Source organism: Manacus candei, unplaced genomic scaffold, assembly GCF_025592945.1.
Source record: "Manacus candei isolate 608988 ecotype Guabito, Panama unplaced genomic scaffold, ASM2559294v1 h1tg000154l, whole genome shotgun sequence".
NCBI classification, from domain to species: Eukaryota; Metazoa; Chordata; class Aves; order Passeriformes; family Pipridae; genus Manacus; species Manacus candei.
In genome coordinates, this window is record NW_026138202.1 from 254,807 (window position 1) to 273,931 (window position 19,125).

The 19,125-nt window shown below is 48.8% G+C and overlaps 2 protein-coding genes across 17 annotated transcripts in view; both read left to right on the forward strand.

Moving 5' to 3' along the window:
- LOC127463330 (uncharacterized) overlaps positions 1 to 19,125 on the forward strand; it is a 114,925-nt gene that overhangs the window by 18,356 nt on the left and 77,444 nt on the right. The window lies entirely within an intron of this gene.
- Positions 16,751 to 19,125, forward strand: part of LOC127463328 (bone morphogenetic protein 3-like) — a 42,312-nt gene continuing 39,937 nt past the window's right edge. Inside the window, exon 1 of the mRNA XM_051772626.1 lies at positions 16,751 to 17,010. Coding sequence (XP_051628586.1) covers positions 16,791 to 17,010 — 220 coding nt within the window. The 5' untranslated portion in view covers positions 16,751 to 16,790. The remainder of the gene's footprint in view (positions 17,011 to 19,125) is intronic.

Here is a 19,125-nt window from a genome sequence, read left to right on the forward strand (position 1 = left end):
TTGGTGCCGTACCCGGTGTCCCCAGGCTCAGGGTTTGGTGCTGTACCCGGTGTCCCCAGGCTCAGGCTCTGGTGCTGTACCCAGTGTCCCCAGGCTCAGGGTTTGGTGCTGTACCCGGTGTCCCCAGGCTCAGGGTTTGGTGCTGTACCCGGTGTCCCCAGGCTCAGGGTTTGGTGCCATACCCGGTGTCCCCAGGCTCAGGCTCTGGTGCTGTCCCCGGTGTCCCCAGGCTCAGGGTTTGGTGCTGTACCCGGTGTCCCCAGGCTCAGGCTCTGGTGCTGTCCCCGGTGTCCCCAGGCTCAGGCTCTGGTGCTGTACCCGGTGTCCCCAGGCTCAGGCTCTGGTGCTGTACCCGGGGTCACCAGCACATGTTGCCCCCACCAAGGCTCCACATCCCGGCTGTGCCCCTGCTGAGCGGGAGAGCAGAGCCTGGCTCTCGGTTCCATCAGCCAGAGGAGGGAATGAGCCCTGGTGCTGGCCATCGGGGGGACATTGGACTGCTGTTACCATCTGCTCTCTTCCCTTTTGCACGGTGTGGTTCTGCCTTCATCGGACAAGGTATAAAATGAAGCAGGAGGGGGAACTCGTTTCCTTTCTGTGAGCTCCAGGCTTGAGACAGCTGCAGAGCAGCTTGTTTTCAAATATTCCTACCAAACACAGTCACTTGAACCTCCCTGGCACCTCTGGATCCTTCTGTGCTGCTGCTCCTTTGCTCCTTTACCTGGGAGCTGTGGGCTCTGAAACACCCATCTGCTGGATGGGTTTTTACCTGTACAAGATTTTTTTTCTTAGAAAAGCAGTCCAGTCCAATGAAAACATGTTCTGTTTACAAACCACCCAGAAGCAGATGTTTTGCTACACTAGTTAATAGGATACCTCGTGGGAGATGCCAGGAGGTGAATTAGTTGGTTCAGCTGGAGAATTGTGCCCGTTGGTACCATGAGTGCTGTTGCATCCAAGCTGTCTGCTGTCAGCACAGAAAGGAAGGCAAGCTGCAGGGTTGTTATTGGCAAGGGGGTGAAATAACCTTTATTGTTGATTGGGCCCTCTGTTGTTCTTAAAAATGAATTAAACACTTCTGAGAGACAAAGTAAGTCTGGTATCACATTTATGTTTACAAATCTGCATCTCCAGTGTTTTGGGTTTAAAACTGCCTGAAACCTATCCTGAAAATGATACTCCACGTCTTGCCTCTTTAGTCTACTGCTCTTTATACCTGAGAGAGTAGATTTACTTGAGCCCTCCTCCACAGAAACTGGCAGACTGAAATCACCCAAATTACAGAAACATATTTTTACTTCCAAAAAGGAATCTTAACTCTGCCTTCTGTGGATTCTGTTTCGTTAGTTTCTACTCAGTATTTATGTAATGAGAAAAAGCAGACAAACAGTAAGTTAGTTGTTTCCCACTACTGGGGTGTGGGGGATTTTTTACATACTGATGTATTTCTGTTGTCCTCTTTTTTTCCACTACAGTTTTGGCTTTTTCCTTCCTTTTTCAATATCTGCTGCATTGGGTGTCGCAAGGGATCCTCACAAGGGATCTTGGGAGCTGGTGGTAATTCTGCTTTTTCTGAAGGTGTATCAAATTGTGGTGCTAAAATGGATATTTTCTCCCCTGGCAAGCTTTCCCCCAAGGACTATCAATACATGTATTTATGTTGATTATGTAGCTAGACGTACTAAGAATTTAATTTTAAAAGCAAACACATGTAGTAGGAACCTGCTGTTCTGTTGCAGATCTGCAGCAGTGATAATTCTTGAGGAGTGGTGTCAGGGTTTGTAAAAGCAGAACAGGGAACAGACAAATCAGCTCCAGTGGGTTGAGGACTGTCTCCTTATATTTACAGAACACTTAACCCAACAGTGAACCCAAAGCCTGTGGCGATAATTAATACCAATAATTGTACCTTTTGTTTCTCTAGGTCACTGGCAAGCATGGGACAAGAACTGAACGATGACTTGGTGCAGGCCCAGAGAGAAGCAGCAAATCCTCCTGAGGGGGTTCCTGTGAGTACCTGCGAGATCGTGATCTTCTTAACAGGTTAAGAATGAATCTGAATGGCGAGGCACAGGATTTTGCAGGAAGACCTCAGGGGGAACACGTGACAGAGATTATTTGATGAAAGATTTCTTGAATATGTTCGAGAAATGTGTTGATGTTAATTTTTTTTTATACAAACAAAGCATCTGAAAACACTCTGCAGAAGCCTGTGAAAGGTAAGCGAGGAGCTGAAGGCAAGAAGGAAAGCATTTAGGGGTGTGTTTTGGTGTCACAAGGAGTTGTAGATTTCAATGGGTGCTTTCAAGAGAGGGAGATCAGCCGGAGCACTGAGAAGCTTTCTTTGGAACTCATTAGCAGGGGTGCTCTCGAAGTTTGCCTGCAGGGTGCTGAAGGGGTGCTGGAGTGTCGGGATAGCCCAGCAACGTCCCTGTACGTACCCCATACACGGTGTGGGCCCTGGCAGAGCTGCCTGGGCATTCTGCCCGCAGTGCTGTGCTGCCAGGGGCACCTGGGATTGCTCCTGCCCCGTCTGCTGCTCCCCCTCGTGCAGCTGGGTGACTCGGGGGACTGTGTTGCTCAAGTTTCAATTGCCATTTGTCAGTTTAGCTGGGTCCATACCCTTCAGTTTAAAGGGAGGATTGTCCTATATTCTTGGCTTTTTAATAGCTTTAATTTTGTATTGGGAGGAGCGTCCTGGTCTTGCTGCTGCATTCAGATAGAACAGTGCTCTTTGGTACCTTCTTCAAGGAGAAGCAGGAGCCTGGCTTTCTCTCTCTTAGGTGGCCTTCATGTTAAAGAAAAGTAGTGAAGGTGACTGCAAAGGCAGCGCTGGGTGCTCTGGAAGTCAGGAGTCACTGTGACTTTATTTCCTGGTTCTGCTTAGGAAATTGTTCAGGCTATGCTAAGGATTGTTTTGATATCCTTCGACTCTCCTGATGGAAGTAAAAGCATCGTTCCCCTCCTCCCTTCCCTAATTCCAGGGTCAGTATTTACTCTTTGATGGTGAGCTAATTAGCCTCTAGAACGTGCAGAGGAAACGAAGCTGGTGCCCCAGCACATGTGAGCAAGCTTTGCCCTGAGCTTCAAACAGCTCCTGGTGTCTGCTGCCTGGCAGGTATCCTGGGGACTATGCGTCTTGGGATGGCTTGGGAAAAATACGGCACAAAAGGTTAAACGTGTGGCAGAAATGAGGTAGGACGGAGCCGTGCCTTGGAAACGGAATAACCGTCGGCGATTGTATCCCCTGAGTGCCGCAGTTCTTCCCCTTCTGGCCGCGGTTTTCTGAGCCCCCTGTAAAGGACCTGCAATCTCCTTGTTTAACAGACGGGGTCACTCCTGGGTTAGGCAGAGCCCTTCCAGCCAGGGAGGGGCTGGCGATGCGTGCAAGAGGTGTTTCTGACTGTTTATTGGAGGGGCAGCAGGACTTAGTTTTTATAACCTGAAAAGGTTACTTTTTATAACCTTTCCTGATCCAAAAGATTTTGGGGGATAGTTTTTTTCTTTTGTTCCCTTTTTCTGCTGCTCAGAGGCATGTCTGTAACACCTTGGGTTCCTCACTCTACTCCTGTGCTATGTCCTTGTAGTGCTGTCCCAGAGGATGTTGGAACAAGCAGTGGGAGCCAACCCAGCTGTGTAAAGCAGAGCTTGGACTCTGAAAGCTCTAGTAGGGTTTTAGTGCTCTGCCTCGTGAATTAGTGGGGTGCTCTAAGAGATTAGGGTAGATAAAGTAGGAGCTAGCCTACAAATGAAAATAAAACATAAACAGTAAGTTTCCCACCAAAATGAAGACAGCTGGTCTCAGTTCCCAGGCTTCCTCCAGTGCTGCCATTTCTAGGCCCCCAAAGCAGCCTCTGCTTAGGTATCCAAAGCTTTTGGAACAGTGAGTTATTACAAGCTGTTCAGTACATACCGAGATACAATGAAGTGCACTGAGTGTGCAATTCCAGCCTCAGCTCTGATTCTCCTGCAGTTTGCTGGGTTACAGGAGACCCTGCAACATTTTCTTAATACACTTCAGTGTGAGAAGGCATTTCAACTGGTGATTCAGAACTTAAACTGTTGGCTGCAATCGAAGAGACACGTGAAAGCCTTTTTTGTTTTTCTCTCTTGTGTACCTACTGAACCAACAGAGAGCAGGTATTCCCTATGGAACTGTGGGGTTTGTAATCTGGAGTGCCACCTGTGTCATCAGCAGGGCTTTCCTGCATGTACACCCAGCTGTCCTTTCTGTAAAAAACCCAACACCAACAGCAGTAGCTGAGGTTGCTCTTTGCTTCCCTTTTCCTCTTGGCTTTTGCAGGCCCCTTGTGTGTCAGGTTGGTCTGGGAGGTTCATTCTCTAAAGCGAGCCTGCTGTGACAGATATTTCTTTATAAGCCAGTTCTGTTCAAGAACTTGCTCCAGAAAAGTGTGTGTGAGGAATGAGCTGTAGGAGTTTGAATTCCCCTGAAAGCCAGTGCGTGTCTCGTGAGCAGAAGAACTCGGCAGGCAGACAGGTCTTGACTTCTTTACACAGGTGTGTGTTTACCCTGTCTAACCCTCACCTCTGCTCTGGTATGCATTAAATACTACTTGTTTATTTAAGGTGATAAAGGGCCCCGTGGGTCCTTGGTGTTGACAAAAGCCTTAGGAAATTATGCAATACTCAGGAACTCCTTTTTGTGTCCCGCAGCAAGTCTCTGAGGCTGATCTTTTGGGAGGGGCTTGGTGTGTTGGGGCAGAGAGGAAGACCACAGCCAGACTGATATGTCTGAGGACTCTGGAAGCTTGGGCACAGCTTTCATGGTGATTGGAGCAAGTTCTAGTTGTGTTCTCACAGGTATCAGTGCAGGCATCCAAAGCATTTAGGCACTTCCAATAAGTAGGTGGAATCTGTTGGTGAAAGTTAAAGACCTTGGTAAGCTGAGGGTTCATCCTTCCTACCTTGTTCCACTGAGGGTGGGTAGGGAAGGCACTGGATACACTCTACTCCTTTAGAGCCTTTCACAGCAGCTGCTGCAGGTGGCTTGAGAAAACTTTCCAATAGAGCCTTCACATGTGTGGAAAACTGGATGAAGCTTAAGATGGAGTTATATCTGACCAACAGTGTCCTGCTGACATGATTTTTTCCCCCTTTACTGTTTCCCAACGTCTCTGAAAGGTTCCCTTTCAAGAAAAGGAGGGTAGAATAACAGTTAATGACCAGTTAATATAATTATTAAATTATTAAATGACCAGTTAACATAAGTATTGCTCCCCTCCCTCCCCATGATCCATCTCTGTAAGTCAAAATACACTTGGTGCTGCTTTCTGGCAAATAGCTGTTGTATAGGCCTTTGCTGTTAGTAGAAGAAAATCAAGTACAATATAAGACTTAAACTATTATAAAATAAACCTTATAACTCAGGGTAGGTTTACTGAGACTGGTGTATGTAAAAGACATTTTCTGGCCTCTTTAGAATGACAACCTGTCTTCCATCACCCAGAACCCAGCTGGAAAAACTATCCCTCCCTTTGATTTAACTCCCAGGGATGTTGTTTTTCTTTTCAGCTTTTTTCCCCTCAGAATCTATCCGTTAACTGCAAAGCAGTGAGGTTTACTTTTTATGGAAAAGGTCTATGAACAATGTAGAAGGGATGAAACTTAAGTACAGCAAAAGATGGCTGGCTATTGTCTGAATAGTAACGTTTTCCAAGGTGTGTGGAGTGCGTCTGGTTTGAGCGGAGCCAAGCTTTGCACACTGAGGTACAGACTCCGAGGGCAGTGTGTCGGTGTGAGCACGGCCGGTCTGTGTGGGGCTGGCGGGGGGGTGTGCTCACAGATGGCAGGGGAGGGAGCATCCCGGGGGCTTGGAGGGAGGGGATGTGCCCTGAGGAGGTTACCCTCTCCTCTGGCTGCCTGGGGCCCTTATCTCCAGGAAAACTCTGCTGTCCCTTTGAACAAAGCTGAGCCAGAGCGTGCTGTGATGAAAGCTTGCTGCCTTCCAGTGTGACAGCTGAAACCTTGTGAGCAGGGAAAGGACTGGAGTGGAACAAGGGTTCTGCTACAGGTATTCAGAGTTATGCAAATGCCAAGGGAAAGGACCCGTCCGAGCTGGACAGGGGCTCCTCCAGGGTGGGCTCCTTCCCCCTTGGTGGGGCTGGCACTGGGCACTGCAGTGAGCCTGGTTCTTGAGCAGGACTGTGTAGCAGGGGGACTTAGAGAACGTGTTGGCTTCTGTTCTTGTGTCACTGCAGTTAATCCAGCTTCATTTCACGGCATTTCTCCCTTGCCTTCTGTAGGCCGAAGTGTGGTCTTTATAAAAAATGAAACCATTTGATCTTTGCACATCATTAGGTGTTTGCTACCCTCCCTTTGTAAGGTGAGCACTGTCTCCCTTTTTTGTTTGCTATGGTGATGTCATTGACTGACACTCTGACTGATGCTGAGGTCGTGACAAAGGAACAATACCACAGGCTTTGGAGTTTATTATGTGGGGTGATATAGTCAGGCATATTGATTCTTTCTTTCTTACATTTCCTTTTTCAGTAGTTAGGAGCAAGTTTCTGCTTGTGGAATGATTCTGTTTGTTCCTTAGAACGATCATTTACTCAGAACCTAAAAGCTGAGCAAACTGCAGAGGGAAATGATTAGAACACGGAACAAAGGTTTTCTGTTGGGTGATGTCAGTACTTTACTCAGTGGATAAGAAATGGTGAATCTGTCTGTGATGTGACCCAGCTCACGGACTTGCCCAGAGGAGTAACCAGGCAATGTAACATGTGTGGGCTCTTGGGGTTGAACGTAGAACGTGCAATAAGAGTATAGGCTGTGGCTTCAGGCTGTGTCTCCTGTCTCTTTGAGAGGACCAGCAGAGGACTGGCTCCTGCCTGGGCTGCCCAGCCAGCCTGTGTGGTGTGGCACCGTGGCAGGAACGGGGCCGTGCTGGGGTAGGCAGTGGCCCAGCCAGCATGGCCGTGGTTCCTGCAGGGCAGTCAGGTGGCAGCAGGAGTGGGCTGGGGGAAATCAGAGTGGTCTGTAGGTGAGAGAGAAGGCAGGGAGATGTAGCAGAACTGACTGATGTTTGTGTGAGAAGTGCAGCAGGAAGGTAAAACACCTGTTGGAAGACTTGCAGGTTGTTTGTTTTCTAGTAAGGGATGGGTTCTGTGATGAAACTGCTCTTTGGAGCTACAAGTGAGGGTTGTGACATGGGTAGAGCAGTGGCACCACAGGGTCCATGCAGCATTAGGAGATCTCAGAAAAGATGGATTCTAATTGGGAGATAGGTCATAGTCTTACCTAAATAACGGGGAATTAAAGTGGTCTTGTGCTCTCCAAGACAGAAACATCACAGTAGACATCAGGAGAAAAAAAAATGGACACTTTCCTGCTTTTTAATTCGTCTAATCCAGCTGGAAATGTTAAACAGCCATTGTCAGCAGTTGGTACTGGACACAGTGCAATGGGATTGAGAGACAAGCACTTCCCTTCCTGGGCCTTTGGAAGCGATGACTGTGAGTGTCCCTCTGTTTCTTCAAGTGCCACAGAAGGGCTACTTTTGTTTCTGGTTTGTGGGCCCAGAATGCTCAGCGTTGAGCAGACCTTGCTCCCCAGAGGTGATAACCTGGTCAGTCATGCAGCTGAAATATTAAGATTAAAGAAAAAATGAAGAGAAATTCCCAACACTGTTGTGTTTCAGGCTCATGGAGACTTGCACTGCCCAGCCATTTGCCCTTGATGTGGGCACCAAAGGCAGGAGGGAAGGCTGGTGAGCACCTGCTAAATCTTGTGAGGTACCTTTGGAAACAGAGAGAGACTCCAAAGTCAGTTAAGTCAATTGGAATATTTTTCTTTATTTTAATGGGTCAGAATATATTTGAGCCATTAGGTTCTGAGGTAAAGCTGGAGATGAGCCGAGATGCACTAGAGGCACCCCGGGCCTCAGACAGACCATCACATCATTTAGAGATAAAATTATGTTTGGAACTAGGACTGCGTGTGGCAGTAATGGAGCGGTGACAAGAGGGGGCAGGAACACTCCACAGAGTTCAGGGCTGCAATGGAGCTTCACTTGATGCAGGGCAGTGGAACAGCCTTCAGCCAGAGAGGAGACAATCCAGTGCATGACAAACGTTGTGACAGGACTTGCTTTGCCATCAGCTTCGGATACTTGGGCCGTGCATGTGATTTAAATGTGTTGTGTTCTCCTCATCAGGCTTGTAACAGCCTCTGACTGCATCTTTGTGCAGCTGGAGACTGGACAAGAAACCAGGTTGTTCAGAAGTTCAGAACTTCTGAACTTGAGTGGATTTTCTGCTCTTCTGCAGGTTATGGAGGAGCTGCTCACATCAGCAGTAACTGGCATTTAAAAAAAAGAAGTCCAACTTTTTTCCCGAGTTTGCCTGGCATCCCCTGCCAGCACATTGGCTGTGTTCTCAGTGTCCACTTTGTCCTGTTGCAGTGATCCTGCAGCTTAGCCTGCTCACTAAGCCAAAGAAAGGGGAAAACCGTGGAGTTCAGCCAGCCCTGACCCGCTGTCGTGCCCCACAGAATGGGTTCCCGTTCAGGTCACTTTTTCTACCAGTTCACAGGGTTGACTCCTCCAGGCTCTGAGAGTTTGGTCACACAAACCGTGGTGCTGGTAACGCCAGGGTTGTGAGTTCCATCCCCATAGGGGCCATTCACCTAAGGGCTGGACCTGAGGGTCCTGGGGGTCCCTTCTGACTCAGAATATTCTGTGATTCTGTGGGTTTTACATAACAGAGTGGCATTCATGGAATGGAAAATGTCATCGTAGCAGAACAGCAGGCCACAGGATTTCTCCAGCTTGCATTTTATACACGTTCCCGTGTATGGAGTAGCGCGTAGTGTGAGTTAACAGGTATTAAAGTGCAGCATTCTCACAGATAGTTCTGCATACTCAGTAGTGGATGGTGGCAGGCTGTTTGCACACCTTTCCTGGTGTGTGGGGATGGGAGCACATGCCTGTGAACAGGGTTCTTTGCTTAGCACACTGCTGGGATTTAAGCCCAGCCAGCAGCCAGGAATTTACGGTAGGAAAAAGGAAAATTTAAGGGAAGAACTCTTGACCCCATATGTTGTTTTCTGTCTGTTGGAACCTTTCTCCAGTGTGGGGTGTGCCAGTTCCCAGTAAGCTGTGTATGGGTATGGCAGTGCCAGCCTGGCCTTGTAAACCTCAGAGAGCTCGGCAGGTGAAATAAAACACCAAAGAGAGTCTGAGGGGGAACAATGAAGGAAGTGGGGAGGGAGGGACTGTGCTAACACAATGTAAATGCATAACTCCACATTCTTGGGAGACTTTTGCTGAAACGTTGACTTTTAAAGAAAATATTTGGGGATGGTTATTACAGGAAATAAATTTCATGGTGTTTTTAAGTTGTATCTATAAAAAGCTAGAAAGGATACTGAGTAGACAGTCCTGGTCTGGTGAGCAGGCCCTGCAGCTGTGTTGGCTTCACAAATGTTTTGCATGTGCTGTTCTTAAAGAGAAAAAAGAACAAAAGGGAGAGAAAGCCCAACACAAAACTCTTTAGTCCCCTCATCTTCCAACCCTTGAGAATTTTTCCTTTTTTCTGCGTGTAATAATTGTATCAATTATGGTTTGCATTTCTTCCGTTAAATGTTTGAAGTAATTAGTGGAGACTGGAACTCCAAGAAGCAGCTGTTGAGAAAATGAGGCATAAAAAGGGCTCGAGAGCATTTGTGAACTGAAATTGCAGTTGTGTAAGTCTCGGCTGCTGGCTGTGTGAGCACGGGAGCCCAGGAGGGGGGACTGGCAGGCTCTCTGCTGCACTGCACACAGGGGCTCCTTTGGAAGGCAAGGCCACGCTTGGCAGTTTGCTGGTGAGCGTGAAATGCCGTCACGGCTGCGTGCACTTGCTGCTTCTATTTTGGTGTGCGAGTCAAGTGGCTGAAGTTGGTGTCTTTAATGATTTCCTCTCGGTTACTCAACGAACAGCTGCACCGCGCTGTCCCAACACCAGTTCGAGTATTTACCGGCCCGTGCTCTGCAGAGATGAAAAGGGAGACATTTAATCTAATCTCCCTGGATGTCTTGGTGTTGGCACTTGGAAGTTTTCTTTTGCAGTCTTTGCGCAAGTGCAGAACGAATTAATGTTGCAGTTTGACACCGACTGTGCTTCGAGTGTGATTGCTGCCAGGAGCTCCTGGGGCATACCTTGAAAAGCTCTTTGCCATAGGCTATAGTAAGAAAAAGAAATTGTTATTCAGAATTGCATTTAAACATCAGTCTGAGCAGATCTGAAGAAACTCAGGTGTGAGAGTTCAGTGCTGAGCCTCTTTAACCTGTTGCCAACCAGGGCTTTAGAGCAGAACATCAGCTTCATGATGAAACACGTGAAGACTAGACCCGAAGGTTTTGTTAGGTCAGCTTTGATACCTTAAGCCCACATTGAGGCATGAAGGATGCTGAGATGGGAGCTGAAGTGAGTTCACAACATGGCCTAGGGGCCCAAGTCCAGCTTGTGTCAGCTTGAGATGTGAGCCAACCTATGGACCACCAGTCAGGTTCCCGAGAGCTGTGGTAAGGAAGCCCTCCTCATCTGCTCCGTTACTTTGTGCTTGGGCTGCTCACGGCAAGGACTTCAGGCTGTGAGGAGGTGTCTCTGTGCTAGAAATGTGCTGTCATAGCTCTCTTGTGAGAAATACAGTTGGAATTTAGGGAAATCTACTGGGCAGCAGCCTCTCAAAGGGTTGGAGAAATGTATGGAAACAGACATTATTGACAAGACTAACTCAATCCCTTAATAGGCAGCTAAATGTGTGTATGTATACAAATGTATGTATAAAATATGAATAAACAAATGTATAAATATATGCATATGCGGTTATTCATACCGACATATATTTATACATTTCCTGTATGTTCCTCTATATTATAGGGGTGAACTGTGGAGATGGCAGCTGTGGAGTTGTGTTGGCTCACGTGGTACATGTGGGGGCTCAGAAGTAGAAACGAGGCCTCCCTAACACCAAGGTGTGTGCTTTAACAGTAAAACAATTGGCTTTCCCCATCCAAATCCCCAAGTGCTGTTTTGGAAAAATATCTAGAGGAGCAGCTTTTCATTTGAAATGCAGTTTGTGTGGCAGGCACTTGAAGTCAGGTGCAGCAGGTGAAGATGGAGATGGCTGGTGCACACCCCTCAGTTAGGCCACATGCTGCAAGCGGGGGTTTCGACAGATGTATTTTTCCCTACAGATGGCATTTAGTTCATCAGACTTCAGTTGAATTTGAAGGACCTGAGGCAGGATTCCAGGGCTCCATCCATTAGCCACCCAGCCCATAGCATCCACGTTGAAAATGGTGTGATGGGAAACGTGAGCCGGCGCTCGGGAGTTGAAGCGGTGCCGGTTGTGCCGCAGCGCTGCGTTCATGTTGTCACACCACACACAGCTGAGAAGGGAAGGCACGATGCTGCTGGCTAAGTTCTTGTGCATGAGGACTCTGCAGGTCACAGGGAGAGCTCTGATTTTTAGTTAATAACCGAGGTATGCAGGTGCTAATTTGAACCAGATGTGCGTCAGGCCAAAGTTTGTTACACCACGGTGACATGATGGCCTTGCGTTTCTGGGACTGGAAGGAGGTTTTGGATCAATCTTCATTTACTGGAGCATTTAAGCAGCCATGTATTCTTGTGCTTGAATTCCTTGTTTCGATTTTGCTCAAAGAATTACTTTGCTCGATTTCCTTTCTCTGTTAGAAGCCCCTTTGATACTGTTGTGCTTGAGGATGTGCTTTTGCTGTTTCTGTGTAGTGTAATAGCCAGACCTGCTCTGATGCTTGCACAGAATATTGTTGATCCCTTTTCAGTTCTCATCTGGGAGTCTGTTATGAGGCCCAGAATCATTAAAAATAGTAAGGTTGCTTTCCAACATGGGTCTGACTCGCTCAATTCAACCGAGTAATATAGTTTGGAACTGAGCTGCTGATAGTTCATTTAGCCAAATCCTGGGTGTATGTGTAGGACTTGTTTAAATTATTTGTGATTTTGCTGTATGGAAAGCAGTTTCACCAGGAGAAAGCATGGGGATGCTGTAACCCAAGTGCCCTTTTTGTTCTTGTTCAGTGAAGAAGAACCATTTTGTGGAAGCTGTCATTTCTGCAGGCAAAAGGAAATGTTTTTCATAGAATGAATCTCTAGTTTTATTTCTGTCCAACGTGCTTGGTGTGGTTGTTGAAAAAACTAAAAGCTGCCTGATGAAGTGAGAGCTGGCAATGCAAGTGCTTTTAATTAGCTTATGTAGGGCAGTGCACTTAATGGAGACAGGATATGTGTCCAGCTTGATGTGAGTTGTGTTGACCCAAAGCATCAATGGGAGGGTGTTTCAGCTTGTGATTTACTGCTGCTCAGGTATCCAGACGTGGAGCAAGAGCCTTCCACCCCGGGCCGGTAGAGCTGTGGAGCTGGAACATCCACTTCTTGAATTCTGCCAGCTCCATTGCTTTCTTGGTCTGTATCATTTTTTGCCCTCAATGCTCTAGAGTTGAAAGAAATCAAGTCTAAATGCCCATGTAGTGGATCAGGTGAGCTTTTACCAGGTGAGCTTTTACCAAATAGCTTTGTTAAAATGTCTGCATTTTGGATTCATATCAAACAACTCTTGTCATCTTTTCCCAGCGTCTGTCTGGTTTCCACAGGCTCTTCTCTTTCCAAACTTACTTTGTTGTGGGCTTTTCTAGCAGAGTTGATCTTGCAGTTGATCTTGTCCCGGTGTGTACACACGGTTGATGTCTGAGCAGCAGTGTGATGATGAGCCTGTTTCACATACAGGTGACCACTCTACATGAAAGAGAACATTATGTTTCATTCCCTTGGGTTTTTTCAACCATTAGAAAATTGGAGTTTAGACCTTTCTTTCTTTCCCAATGGAAACCAGTGATTTGTGTTTTCAAGAGCCATCCTGATTTATTAGATGGCGTTGATTGAAATTGGTCAAACCACAAGTGTATTTTTAAACTTGGTGTATCAGTTCCCCATTAGCTCTGCTCTTTTGTTTTAATCTCTTGTACAAGTACATATTGAATCTGATGGCTCAACTCAGACTCCAGCAGAAACAGCACAGGTCTAATTTTCCAGTCCTTCCTTGTGGCTCAGGAATGCCTCAGGAGCCTGTGTGGCAGAAGGCTGCGTGTTAACAGCCTCGTGCTGCTGGTACCTACCCATGTCAGTGTTGGTGATCTAGACTGACAGTGGAGCAAGGAAAATGAGAAAACTGCCTGATGAGAGATTGAGTCCTTGACAAATTCCTTATAGCAGAGGGATCCTCTGCACTCTTCTTCCAGTGCCCTTACCTCTGACAACCGTCAAAGAAGATGAGGCAGGGGAAGGCTTAAGTTTTCTTAAAGGCTTCCAGCTGGTGGCATCTGTTCCTATGACCAAGGCCTGTTGGCTTTGACAAAGGAACAGCCAGTTCATGGGACAGCTTTTCTACCAGCTCTGTCCCAGCACCAGGATCATGGTGTCCTGCTGTGTCCCATGCCTTTGCAGTTCTCTTGCTCCTGAGGATGGATGGTTGTGCCTGAACTCCACTTCACTCAGAAATGCAATAGAACTGTTGATGCGAGGCCAAAGGCAGGTTCACACAGACAAGCAAATGTCTCGTAGCAGTATTTTTCCATGGCTTCTATACCAGCATTTCTTTTACGTTTTTTCTTCAGGATAGCAACTTGATCTTAGTACAGTTGGCCTGAGCTCACCTTGGCCCTCCCTGGGCCCCTGCCATAGGCCAGGTGTAGCACAGCAGCTTAGCTGCATGCAGCACGTGCCTCCAGCTGCCTGAGAGTGCTGCCTGTCAGTCTCCCTGGAAAGTGTCAGTGACCATTCCGTTTCTGTGTTCATTGTGGAACAACCTGTGTGTCGGTGGGAAGTCACAGGTCCTTTAGACACTTCCTTTTTCAGCCCCCTGGGAGGAGGATGTTGCTGGACATGTGGATGAGGTTGAAGTAACCTGATGACCGCCGTGAGCTGCCGTGCCGTGGTCGTGCCAGGGCTGCAGCAGTGACCCACTGCATAAAGGTGGCCCTAGGGGTGTGGATGTGCCCAAACCTCCGGGCACGAAGCCCACACTGGGACTCGTTTTCCATGGCTGTGTGTTGTTGATGCTGAGGTGCCTGCACTACTTCCTGCTGCTCTTGGTGAGGAAAGTATTTCCCCAGATTGAGTTCTAATTTCTGCCTCTGCTCGTGGTGTTTCCTATTGAGCATATATTTCCTTATCTTAAACAAAACCAGTAATTAATGACCCAAGCTCTCTTCCCTGGCCATGCTGGGATGCCCCCAGCTCCCCAGGCTCTCCTAGTGCAGCTACAGCACATACACTGCCTTTTATTGCAGGCCTGTCCTGTTTGTTTGCACATGAAAAGGTTCAGACAGCTGAAATGAGCAGGGGAGAAAAAGCCTATCTATCTCCCCTGTGTCATTCCCTGTGTCATTCCCTGTGTCATTCCCTGTGTCATTCCCTGTGTCATTCCCTGTGTCATTCCCTGTGTCATTCCCTGTGTCATTCCCTGTGTCATTCCCTGTGTCATTCCCTGTGTCATTCCCCGTGTCCCAGTTAAGCTCTGCAGCACCATAAACCTTTTCCAGTTTGGAAAGCTGCTCGTGCTCTGTACTGGGCGGCCCCCAAGGACAGTAGTTTTGCTCCTGGCCATCCCTGGCTGTTGCAAACGCGGTGTGTGCTTACAGCGGGGCTCGGGCAGTCGCACCGGGAGCGCATTCCTTGGACTCCTCTTTGTTTTATCCTTGCGGAACACCCCCCCAGGATGTGTGTTATTGCACCTGAACAAACAGAGCCCTGCACTTCCCCCGGCGAGGTCAGCGCCCGCCAGGGGCTGTTCCCGGACCCGTTCCCGGGCCCCTTGCCCGCTGCTCCCGCTGCCCCGCCGGGGCCCGGCGCCCGTGCCACCTGAGCAGGTGTCACGGAGGGCACGTTTGGGTGGCTGGCTGGAAAGGCCAGCTGCTGGCCATCAGGAGTGCTTTGTGCAGCAGTGTTTGCCCAGCAGGCAGGAGCGGTGTTCCTCTGCGTGTTTGCTGTGAAATCACCGGCGGAGTTTCAGCGGCGTGGACTTGCCAAATTCCATAAATACTTGAATTTCATTGTAATGCATAACAACAGGTGTACGGTGTAGTTGCCAGTTTCTGCTTGCGGGCTGGGAGAGTAAATTAGTCTTTGCAAAATAAGAATGGTATTTAATTGATATTTTAAGATAGAAATGGCTAATAGCGAGCCTCGGCTCTGAACAGTCGGAGTTGGGTGGCTGGCATGTCCATGTTGGTCACTAGCTGGAGGAGAACACCTTCCTCGAAAGTCATTCTCAGCTGCCTAGAATGATAAGAAATGTGTTACTTCAAAAATATGTTTTCCATATAATTCCCAAGGTCTTGACTACAAGTCTCTCTCTTTTTTTTTTCTTTTCATTTTTTCCCCTCCTTTTGAGTCACTGTTACTATTTGAAACTGTAGTGAAAAGCACTTCTTGTGTAGTTCCACCATGGCTGCTCTGCAAATATGTTCTTTAATTTAGAAGCCTGAGCAGATACAAAAAACATATTTCCCTGGTCTTGGCTGCAGAGCCTTTTGGGGCTTACATGGTCTGACTACTGCTGAGCTGCAGTCTGATTTAGGAGCCAAGCTTCTTTTTTCTGCATTGTTCTGATGCAGACCAGACATTTGTACTAGGCGGGATATATTGCCAAAATATGGAATTGCACCTCCTGCACACTAATGTTGTGGAAGAAGTCTCAAAATGACTGCCTTCTGCCAGGTCAGATGTTGGTGTGAGGCAGCGAGCAGAACATGGGAAATGTGTTCTCAGACCTACACCTTGCTGCCTGTGGGTTCAGCCCAGCAGGAGAGGGTGCAAGCACAGTTTTGGAGTTCAGGTTGTGCCTGCGAATACATGGAGACCTGGAAGCTGTTGCCCAGAAGCTTTGCTGATTTATATTCTTTGAGGGCGTGGTCCTCTTATCCTGTTGTCTGCTAAGATTAGAGTTCTAGGTTCCATGGTTTTGTCGTGAAGGCATTGCTGCCTTGTGCTCTGGAGCGGTAGGAACATCAGCATTTCGTCAATCAGAAGTGCAGTTGACGTGGTTTTCAGCAGTTCTTTCTCCAGAGGGAGAGCCCAGGATTTCTCTCTCGCATGCTCTGCCGTACTGGTGTTTGGGGAAGGATTTGGGGCCTTCATGTTCAGTTTCTGAGGGCTCTTTCAGGTTTCCTGAGTAATCCCTTTTATAGGCAACGTTTCAGAATGACTGTGCTGGGAGCCGCAGCCAGAGTTTACCTCTAAATGACCTTAAAAAGGGGCTTGTAAAATAGCTGTGGTCAGCATTGCTGTCTGGAGCAGGTGGGCAGCACTGAGATAAGCAATGAGATGGCTTTTCCAAGGCTGGAGGGCCTTTTATTATCCTGGAGTCCAACCTGTGTGTGTCCCGGGCCAGGCAGCACCTCCACTGCTGCAGGTGAGAACAGCCTGTCAGTGCTGCCAGAACATCTGAAGAAACACTTGCAGAAAATCACTGATCCATCTGGGGGTCAGGGCACTCTGACAGAGGGGTTAATCACTCTGGAGATCCTGCAGGCCTCTCTGGGGACTTTGGACTTGGCTTTGGTATGTCTTTAACAAAACAGAGGACTTTAGGTTTAATAGCCAGGGATAAGGCTTTTGTTTACACAAGTATTTCATCGAATACTGCATTCTTTAAGGGAAAAAAGTAAAAGTGCAGGTTTGCAAGGTGTTTATGCTGGATTCCTGGCTGAGGGGGAGTGAGACAGGAGATGAATTTCCAGCAAGATGACTGCCATCAGCTGGAAAAGAAGACACTTTGGACTGTTTGGTCTCATCTCTTGCTTAGGAACCTGGAGAGGCCGTGAGCTGTTCCCAGGACTCCAAGATGCTCTCCATCTGTGGGACAGGGCTGGCGTGCAGCCTGCTAAAGGGACACCAGTGCCCCAGTGTCTCAGCAGCATCCCTGTCCTGCAGCCCTTGGCATTGCTCCTGTGGCAGTCACCAGGTGGGCAGAGAACCTGCTTGTGTGGTGGCTGCTGTGTGTGTGTTGGCAGAAAGCTCCTCTCAGGTGGGAGTTGGGGTGCAGACGGTGAACTGGACCAGTCGTGCCTCAGCGTGCCTGCCTGAACAGGCAGCTTCTGCTGGCGCCTGCTTTAAGGCTTGATGTAGTTCTGAGAGATTTAACTCATGGCATTCACAGGCACAGATGGAAGCTTAGAGTTTACCTCCTAGTACTGGAAAGTTTCTTGTTGAGATCCTTTCTTTCAAAGAAGTACATCAACTGCTGCTGGGGGAAGCAGGTGCTACCAGACCACTGATGTTTGTTGTGAAAAAGACACGTCTTAGACAGTTGTTTAAGAAATGCACAAAATGAGCTGTGTTTACACATGGAGTGTAGGGAGGTCATACCAAAAAAAGGAAAAACGCACAGCAAACTGCACAGATCGTGTTCCAATCTGCAGTCTCAAATGCCATGGAACTGTTTTGTAACGTAGTAATTACCCTGAGTGAGTCTGCAGCCACGATTCTGCTGTGGTTTGATCCTCCAGCAGCTCTGCAGGCATCAGGCTAATGCAGGAGCTGGGGGGAGGGCACAGGGATGTGCTGGAGTCCCAGCTGGAAAGGTTCAGCTTTGGTTTTGGTTTTCCTGTCCGACCACGGGTGTCTCTTGTCACCTTGGGTGAATCCCTTAAAGCTGTTAATAGATCTTAAACACTTGGTTCCTTCCAAGCTTAGCAAATTGCCCTTTATGATTTCCCGTTGGCGTCAGGGAGCAGCAGGAGTCGGGAGTGTCTGTGCCAAGGCAGGGCAGCATGGGGGGCACCCAGGCCTGGTGGTGCCAGCCAGGGTCAGCCACAGGTGTGCTGTAGGGACAGGCAGGTCAGAGGTTCGGGTTGGAAGGTCAGTGGGTACCAGGCCCAGCCCCATGGGAATAGCTGCAGCCTAGGCCCTGGCACCGCTGGAGCTCGCGGGGCCGTTGGGCGGCAGGTACCTGGCAGAGGGCTGGGATGTCCCCAGGGTGGCAAGGGACCACGGGTGGCCTGGCACCGGGCTTTTGGCTCACCAGGGTGGCTGTGAGCTGGGGAGTAGCTGGTTTAATGGCTGTTTCCTTTTTAATAACTCTTTTTTGTCAGAGATCAGTGTAGAATTTTCTCTTTCTAAACTGTCTCAGTCTCCCAGCGAGTGAGCAGGTTCAGCAGCATGAATGAAAAAACAAGGCAAACCAATTCCTCCTGGCCAGGGTTCCCAGCCATGGGGCAAAGGAGGGGGCCCCCAAAGGAGGAGTGTGCTGACAGGTCTGTGCAGGCAGGAGGGACATGCTGTAACCAAGACGGGCTGCTGGTACCTGGGGAGTGTGTCCAGGCACTTGGCTGCTTGACTTGGTGTTAGGGGCTGTGAAACTCGGCGGTCTGCCAGCTTTCCTGGAGGAGGTGATTTTCGTGGGAATAGATGTGGAGTTCACCTTTTGATCAGGGCAGCATGAGACCCGGGGTTCCGGGCGCTGGTTTCTGTTGGCAGCCTGTGCCAGGGAGGCTGTGCTGCTGCTGGGCACAGGCTGAGTGCCAGCGGGGTTCCCATGCCCACAGGAAGGGCTCCTGAGGCACAGGAGCTGCAGGAAGGCAGGGATCCAGGCTCCTGAGGCACACGAGCTGCAGGAAGGCAGGGATCCAGGCTCCTGAGGCACACGAGCTGCAGGAAGGCAGGGATCCAGGCTCCTGAGGCACACGAGCTGCAGGAAGGCAGGGATCCAGGCTCCTGAGGCACATGAACTGCAGGAAGGCAGGGAACTGCTGGCAGTGGTTGAGGTGGCCTCAGTCAGTGGCATGTTCACAGAGCCGGGTGTCTGACAGGAGGGGTGCTACGAACAGTGCAGCCCACGGAGCTGTGCTGGACACACAGAGGGGCTTTGGGAAGGAGCTGCAGTTCCTGGCTGTTCTGTCTCCGTGCAGAAAGCCTTTCTGTGACCCCCCGGGCCGTTTGAATCCCCCGAGACACCCGCAGAGCGTGGCTGGCGTCACAGTTCCCAGCCGGCAGCTGGGGGTGTTTCTGGTTTGCATCTTCATTCGTCTGAGCTCATGTAGAATAAAAGGCAATGCTGTTAATTGAGCTATTGCTGAGG